The 8261-nt window shown below is 39.0% G+C and overlaps 1 protein-coding gene across 1 annotated transcript; it reads left to right on the forward strand.

Moving 5' to 3' along the window:
- The first annotated feature begins 4557 nt into the window (after window positions 1–4557).
- Window positions 4558–7988, forward strand: LOC122291051. The gene is made up of 5 exons (XM_043098703.1): window positions 4558–4832; window positions 4874–4932; window positions 5093–5286; window positions 6965–7048; window positions 7839–7988. The coding sequence occupies exons 1-5, from the start codon at window positions 4558–4560 to the stop codon at window positions 7986–7988; spliced, it is 762 nt and encodes a 253-aa protein (XP_042954637.1).
- Window positions 7989–8261: the final 273 nt, after the last annotated feature.

Consider the following 8261-nt stretch of genomic DNA (forward strand, 5'->3'; position numbering starts at 1 on the left):
TGTCTGGTGGTGCTAGAGCTTCAAACTGGGGTTTCCATCTTGCTCCCGCAAATTGTACTTCAAGTGGTAAAGAAGAATCTGCAAAACAATCAAAAAAATCAAAGTCATCTTCATTGATATGATCAATTTTCTCATCAAGTAAAAATTCAGGTGTCTGAAAAATATAATCATTACTAGAGAAGGGAGAAGTTGAGCAAATAAAATCTGTTGGTGTCAAACTCTCCACAGCATTCAAATCACTTGTGTCATCAAAATGTGTTAGCATCTTGCAAGCGTTGAAAACGTTCAACTCAAGTGCCATGTTCCCAAAGGTAAGCTTCAAAACTCCACTTCTGCAATTGATCAATGCATTTGATGTAGCTAGAAATGGTCTTCCTAAGATGACAGGAGCTTGGTAAATAGTGGAGACCGGCTGCTGCATGTCAAGAACCACAAAATCCACTGGGTAGTAGAATTTGTCCACCTGGACCAACACGTCCTCTACAATACCCCTTGGTATCCTAACTGATCTGTCAGCCAGCTGTAGTATGACGAAGGTCTTTTTCAGCTCACCCAATCCCAACTGCTCATATACTGAGAACGGTAGCAAGTTCACACTACTCCCCAAATCAAGTAAAGCTCTCCCAATGCGTGATTCACCAATCATAATGAAAATGTTGGGAGAGCCAGGATCTCCAAACTTCTGAGGAGTCTCACTCAATATCAATGCACTAACTTGCTCCGTTAGGAAAGCTTTCTTCTTCACATTCAGCTTCCTCTTCACTGTGCACAAGTCCTTCAAAAATTTTGCATATGAAGGCACTTGTTGTATGGCATCCAAGAGTGGAATATTGATCTTCACTTGCTTGAAAATTTCTTGAATCTCCGTGTGATACTTTTTCTTTTGGCCAGCTGCCAATCTCTGAGGATGGGGAACCATAGGTTGGTATCCCTTACTAGTCTCAACATCTGCACTCACAGGCTTCTTCAGCTCTAGTCTTACTACCTCTGGTTCTTTCTCAACTTCATCATTCTCTGTTACATCTTCAGGTGTAGGACCAACTACCTGTGTGTCTATAGGCATCTATGGTTGGGGAACTTCCTTCCCACTTCTCAAAGTAAGAACTGCCTTCACTATCTCAATAATATCCTCTGAGACATTATGCACTTGCTGTTGTTGCTGCCTGTATTCTTGAGGATTAGGCTGAGGCTGTGCTGGAAATTTCCCTTTCTCTAGGGTGCTCAAGGTTGTGCTCATCTTATTAATAGTGCCTCACAACTCATTTATGGCCTGAGTGTTTTGATTATTTGTGGTGGCCTGAATCTGCATGAATTGCTGAAGTTTATTGGCCATCTGAGCCATACTGTCATATAGAGTCTTCTTTGCAGATGATGAAGGCTGAGAACTTTGTGCAGCTACATGAGGCTGAAATATAGGAGGAGCTACATAAGGATAGCTTTGAGGATTCTGATATGGCGGATACTGGTGCTGAGGAGCACCCTGATTAAATGGCTGCTGCTGAGGTGGTGGGGACTGACCAGGCTGATCATTTCTCCATGAGAAATTTGGGTGATTCCTCCACCCTGGATTATATGTGTTGGAGAAAGGTTGATTCTGTGCTCTATTAACCAAGTTAGCTGATTGCATCTGCTCAGACCCACCTTCTTGAAATACTGGCATAATCGGGCAGTCTTGGGTCTTATGGTTTGAATCAGCACATATAGAACATGCCTCTACTACTTTCACGGCCTTCACTTTTTCCATTTCCATGACCTCTAGTCTTCCAGTCAATGCAGCTATTCGGGCTTGAACATTAGTGTCTTCCTTAAGCTCATATCTGCCCCCTCCAGAAATAGCCCTCAGTGGCTGTGCTGCTAATGGAACTCGATCAGTACGAGTGTTCCACTGTTGTGCGCTCTCAGCAAGGTAGTCAAAAAATGATAGTGCTTCATCAGGTTCCTTGCTAAAGAACTCCCCATTGCACATTGTCTGAACAAACTGTTTGCATTCTAGAGTGAGACCAGTGTAAAAATAGCTCACCAACCTCCAAGATTCAAAACCATGATGTGGACAAATATTCACCAAATCTTTAAATTTTTCCCAACTGGCCTGAAAGGTCTCATCAGGTCTCTAATTGAACTGGCTGATTTGCTCTTGCAAAAACTGAGTTCTCTGAAAAGGAAAAAATTTTTGTAAGAATTCACGCTGCATATCAGACCAACTAGAAATAGAATTAGGCCTCAAAGAATTAAACCAAATCTTCACTTTATCCTTTAAAGAGAAAGGAAATAAATGAAGTCTAATGAATTCATCAGTAACAGCCCTAGTGATAAAAGTAGTGCAAACCAACTCAAAATCTGTCAAGTGCTGGTAAGGACTTTCAGAATCCATCCCGTGGAACTGAGGTATCACTGACATCATGCCATGCTTAATAGAGAAATTAGACGCATTTTCAGGTAAAACTATGCATGAAAGTGTAGTGGTGCGAGTCGGTTGCAAATAATCCTTAAGAGTGCGTGGTGCAGGTGCAGCCATGTTTTCTGGTTCAATTTCAATTTCTTCACCTGACTCACTAATAGAAAAGACAGAAGAGCTATCTATCTCCAAACTGTGTATACTACTCTCAACACTCGATGTGACTCTAAGCAACCTATTTGAACTGTCCCTCACCCATGACATGAAACATCAGTTTAAAGAGCATAACAAAAATAACGAGTTTAAATTTAAGCTAAAATACTTTCCCCGGCAACGGCGCCAAAAACTTGACTCACTCAAAAATGAGTAACACTAAAGCTATTCCAAGTGCAGGAGGATATCGTGTAATAATTTGGAATAAATTCCTAGATCGTCTCATCAGGGAAAGTTACTTAAAAATCAAACTCGTTGAAAAGGGTCAAAAACTTCACAAAGAGAAAATAAAATGATGGTATGTGCAATGGATGGAAAAGGGTACTAGTCATGGACTAGATTCATGTTTTTAGATTTTGATTGTCGGATTGGAATGTAAAGGACTAATAGATTAAACTCAGAAATTAATAAAACTAAATTAAGAATTAAACTAAATTAGGAAGTAATTGACAAAACATGCACTGAAAATTGAAAAGCCCCAAAATCAATGTTCTAGGGTTCATTATTATATTCAAATCACAAATTCTCAAATTAAATCACCGTGATTGTAATCACTATTAAAATGAAAGCTTAATGAAACGATAAAAATAAATAACATGAATTAAATGAATAACAAATAAATTACTCAAACATCTAAATCAAAATTCTCCAAAATAATTCAGAAACTCAAAACTGAAATGAAATAGCAAGTAGGGAATTGAAAAGATCGAGCCAATTGAATGGAGATGAAGATTCGAAGCGGTGGAGGAGACTGAGTTGCAGTGGCAATTGGACCCCTCAAGGAGTTCTTCAATCTGCTGCAGTGTGAGTGAATGATTTAGTGGAAATTGTGTAGTTGCGTGAATGATCGATTGTATAAATTCTCCTCTCCGAATCTGAACGAAAATCAAAGGAAAAATGAATTCTAAGTATTTCTCTAATCAAAGCAGAGTTTTTCCCAGGCCAAGAGTCGGCCATAAGATGTAAAAAATCATTTATATACTCTGACGGCGGAATAAACCCTGATCTGTAAAATACGATATTCGCTCGAGCGGATTGTCGAGCGAGCATCGAGAGTTCGACTCTGCCTAAATTCGCTCGAGCGGCCTGTCGAGCGAACATCAAGTGTTCGACTCTGCGTAAGTTTGCTCGAGCGGCCTGTCGAGCGAACATCGAGTGTTCGACTCTGCCTAAGTTCACTCGAGTGGCCTGTCGAGCGATCATCGAGCATTCGACTTTGCCTGAATTCGCTCGAGCGGCCAAATGTCTCCGCTCGAGCGATCTCTTTTCCCGCAACTCGCTCGAGCCCACTATCGAGTGGAAGTCGAGCGTTTGAATATGCCTGACTTCGCTCGAGCGGCGGCTTCTGGCTTTTAATCAATTAATCAACAGTTGATAAAATTAGAGCAGAAATTCATGCTTTTAATCAATTAAAATCACAACTTTGATTTATTCATTTTTCCACATAAAACCAATGATAAAGTAATGAAAGAATTCATATATATTGGTTCCAAAAGCATTAAAAGTGTAATAATTCAGCTCAATCACAAGTAAAGATTAATATTCCACTCTTGGATGCCATACAACAAGTGCCTTTGTATGCAAAAATTTTGAAGGACTTGTGCATAGTGAAGAGGAACTTGAATGTGAAGAAGAAAGCATTCCTAATAGAGCAAGTTAGTGCACTGATATTGAATGAGACTCCTCAGAAGTTTGGAGATCTCGGCTCTCCTCACATTTCCATTATGATTGGTGAGTTACCCATTGGGAGAGCCCTACTTGATCTGGGGAGTAGTGTGAACTTGCTACCATTCTCAGTGTATGAGCAGTTGGGATTGGGTGAGCTGAAAAAAAACTCCATCATGCTATAGTTGGCTGACAGATCAGTTAAAGTGCCGAGGGGTATATTTGAAGATGTGATGGTCCAGGTGGACAAATTTTATTACCCAGTAGATTTTGTAGTTCTTGACATGCAGCAGCTAGTCTCCATTATTCACCAAGCGCTTGTAATCCTTGGACGCCCATTTCTTGCTATTTCGAATGCACTTATTAATTGTCAAAGTGGAGTACTGAAGCTCACTTTTGGGAATATGACATTGGAGATGAATGTGTTCAAAGCTTGCAAGATGCCTAGTGGATGCGACGATTCAGATGTGCATGTTGTTGATATGGTATATGATTTTGACGTTTTAGAGTTGTTATCAGTATTTGATTCTGAGAGTGCATCTGAGGATGGCTTTCCCGAGTAGTCTGAGGCTCTTTTTGAGACAATTCCTACATCTTTAGAGTTGACAGAATCAGATGGGTAGTTGACAGAGACAACTGGGTCTCTTCAGCTATCAGATGTGAGTTACATGAGTAATTGGCGTAAGCCAGTCTTTGAAACTCTTGATTAATCAGGAGCCATGAAGTCATCAGAAGAAGAGATCCCAATACTATAGTTGAAGCCACTGCCCGAGGACTTGAAGTATGTTTTTCTGAGCCCAATTGAGGATACATTTCTAGGGATCATTTCTTCTCAGCTCGCATTGAAGCAGGAAGCAGAGTTATTAAAAGTGTTGAGACATCATCGAGGAGATGCAAGACCAGTTCATGATGCACAGCGGAGGTTGAATCCTACCATGAAGGAGGTGGTGAAGAATGAAGTGCTAAAATTGTTAGCTGTGGGCATCATCTATCCTATCCCCGACAGCAAGTGGGTAAGTCCAACACAGGTAGTACAAAAAAAATCTAGTTCAACTGTTATTGAAAACGCTAATGGTGAGTTGATCTCGACTAGGAAGGTAACGGGTTGGAGAATGTGCATTGACTACCGAAAGTTGAATACGGTTAGTCAAAAAAATCACTTCCCATTACCTTTCCTAGATCAGATTTTAGAAAAAGTAGCGGGTAATGCTTTTTATTGTTTCTTGGATGGCTTTTCTGGTTATTATCAAATTGCTATAGCACCAGAGGATCAAGAGTAGGCCACCTTCACTTGCCCCTTTGGTACTTTTACTTTTAGAAGAATGTCATTTGGTTTATGTAATGCACCTGCTACTTTTCAGCGCTATATGATAATCATTTTTTTATATGCTTGATGATATTTGTGAGGTTTTTTTGGATGATTTTTCTGTGTTTGGTAAATCTTTTGATGTCTGTTTAAAAAATCTTGCTGCTGTATTGAAAAGATGTGAGGAAAAGAATTTATTGTTGAATTGGGAGAAATGTCAGTTTATGGTCACTAATGGTTTGGTACTTGGGCATTTAGGTTCTGAACGTGGTATAGAGGTTGACAAGGCCAAGATTGAATTAATATCTCAACTACCTATTCCTAAGACAGTGAAGGATATTTGTTCTTTTCTTGGTCACGCTGGCTTCTATCGGCATTTCATTCAAGGCTTTAGTAGTATTGCAAAACTAGTGTGTACTTTATTGCAAAATGATACTACTTTTGTTTGGACTGATGAGTGTCAACATGCTTTTAAGACCATGAAAAAACACTTAACAGTTGCACCTATTATGCAAATTAATGTTTTGAATATCTTACCGAGTATAGTACCCGTCAAGGCACTGGAACAAAATATTTCGATACCGGTACAGTTTCGTGTACCATTTTGGGATAGTCGATATATGAATAAATTATATATATAAATATATATATATATATATATTAATTATATTCCAAAGTAATAGTTTATATATGAATAAATTTTACATAAATACATATATATATATATAAATTATAAATAGCCTGGTATGAATTGGAGTCAAAAAATGAGCTTATAGTTTGAAGAAATGTTAAAAAAAAAAAGCGAAGGTTGAAATATCGGTCGGTACGACCGATATTTGAACCGGTACGAAATAGATGTAATTTCTGTATTGGACCAATGGCCGGTACAGCGTATGCTGGCCGGTACGGTACGAAATTTGAAACAATGATGCAAACTCCTCGATGAGACTTGCCATTTGAGATTATGACCGACGCTAGTGATTTCGCTCTTGGTGCCATTCTTGGTCAAAGAGTGGATAATAAGCTTTCGGTCATTTATTAGGCAAGTCGAACTTTGAATGATGCACAGAAAAATTACACTGCCACAGAGAAAGAGTTATTAGCTGTTGTGTTTGCCTTAGATAAATTTCGCTCTTACATTATTGGGTCTCATGTTATCATTTTTACTGACCATTCTGCTCTTAAGTATTTGTTGGCAAAGAAGGATGCTAAACCCAGATTGATTCGTTAGATTCTTTTGTTTCAAGAATTTGACATCACTATTTGGGATAAGAAGGAAGTCGAGAATGTGGTAGTCGATCACTTGTCACGACTACAGCTACCTGATGTATTTACATCTATTCCTCCTTTGAATGAAAATTTTCCCCATGAGCATCTTTTTGCAGTGTCGTGCGCTTCATGGTTCACAGACATTGAGAATTGCCTTGTCACTGACCAGATGCCAGAGCATTAGACAACCCAGGACAAGCGTAAGTTCCTTGCAGAGGTACGATTTTATTACTTCGACACTCTTTATCTTTTTAAGTATTGTGCTGATCAATTGGTGCGTCAATGTATTCCTGATGATGAGTTTACCTCTATTTTTCACTTTTGCCATACTGGGGCTTGTGGAGGCCATTTTGTAGCTAAGAAAACTGTTGCTAAAATTTTACAAAGTGGACTCTACTGGCCCACTATTTTTAGAGATGTGGAGTCTTTTTGCAAGGCATGTGAGATTTGTCAGAAACTTGAAAAAATTATAGCACGTAACATGATGCTCCTTTCCCCTATTCTTACACTTGAGATATTTCATTGTTGGGGGATTGATTCTATGAAACCATTCCCAAATTCATTTGGGAATTCTTATATTTTAGTTGTTGTGTATTATGTTTCAAAATGGGTAAAGGCCATATCTTGTAGAACAAATGATCATAAGGTTGTCATCTGTTTCTTGAAAGAATTGTTTGCACGTTTTGGCATGCCCAAGGCGATTATTAGTGATGGAGCTTCACATTTTTATAACAAACATTTTCAAAAAGAAATATGGAGTGACCCACAAAGTCTCTACTCCATATGACTCACAAACTAATGGTCAAGCTGAGTTGGCCAATAGCGAGATCAAACTTATTCTTAAAAAAACAGTCCGTCCCACTTAGAAGGACTGGTCTGAAAAACTGGTTGATGCTCTCTAGGCTTATAGGACTGCATTCAAAACTAACTTAGGGATGTCACCTCATAGATTGGTTTATAGTCGGGCTGGTCATTTACCTGTTGATTCAGCATCGTGCTTTATGGGCTATTAAGCAAATTAACTTTTCACTTAATGCTGCTAAAGGTTTAAGAAAGTTACAGATCTCAAAGTTTGATGAAGCAAGGAGGGAGGCTCACGAAAATTCTGACTTGGTAAAGGAGCGTGAAGGCCTTGCATGATAAGAAGATCCATGACAAACATCTTGTCCCTGATCAGAAAGTGCTCATCTATAATTTTAGATTCCATATTTTTCCCGGGAAACTGAAATCATGATGGAGTGGGCCATACATTGTAAATGAGGTTCATCCTCACGGGGCAGTAGACATTATCAATCTGAAGAATGGTAATAACTTCACTGTCAATGGACAACGTTTAAATCCATTTCTGACTGCCTTTTATCCAAACGAAGAGATCTTGCTTGTGCAAGATCCCGGGGAAGTTTTTTTATTTTG

The sequence above is a fragment of the Carya illinoinensis genome, chromosome 13 (genome assembly GCF_018687715.1).
Source record: "Carya illinoinensis cultivar Pawnee chromosome 13, C.illinoinensisPawnee_v1, whole genome shotgun sequence".
Lineage (NCBI taxonomy): Eukaryota > Viridiplantae > Streptophyta > Magnoliopsida > Fagales > Juglandaceae > Carya > Carya illinoinensis.

What these genes read in the sequence shown, in the direction of transcription:
- LOC122291051 (XM_043098703.1), top strand. Translation starts at nt 4,558, where the DNA reads ATGCAGCAGCTAGTCTCCATTATTCACCAAGCGCTTGTAATCCTTGGA. An exon ending in GGTCTCTTCAGCTATCAGAT is followed by an intron (nt 4,933 to 5,092) that starts GTGAGTTACATG and finishes ATACATTTCTAG; the next exon opens with GGATCATTTCTTCTCAGCTC. An exon ending in CTATCCCCGACAGCAAGTGG is followed by an intron (nt 5,287 to 6,964) that starts GTAAGTCCAACA and finishes ATCTTTTTGCAG; the next exon opens with TGTCGTGCGCTTCATGGTTC.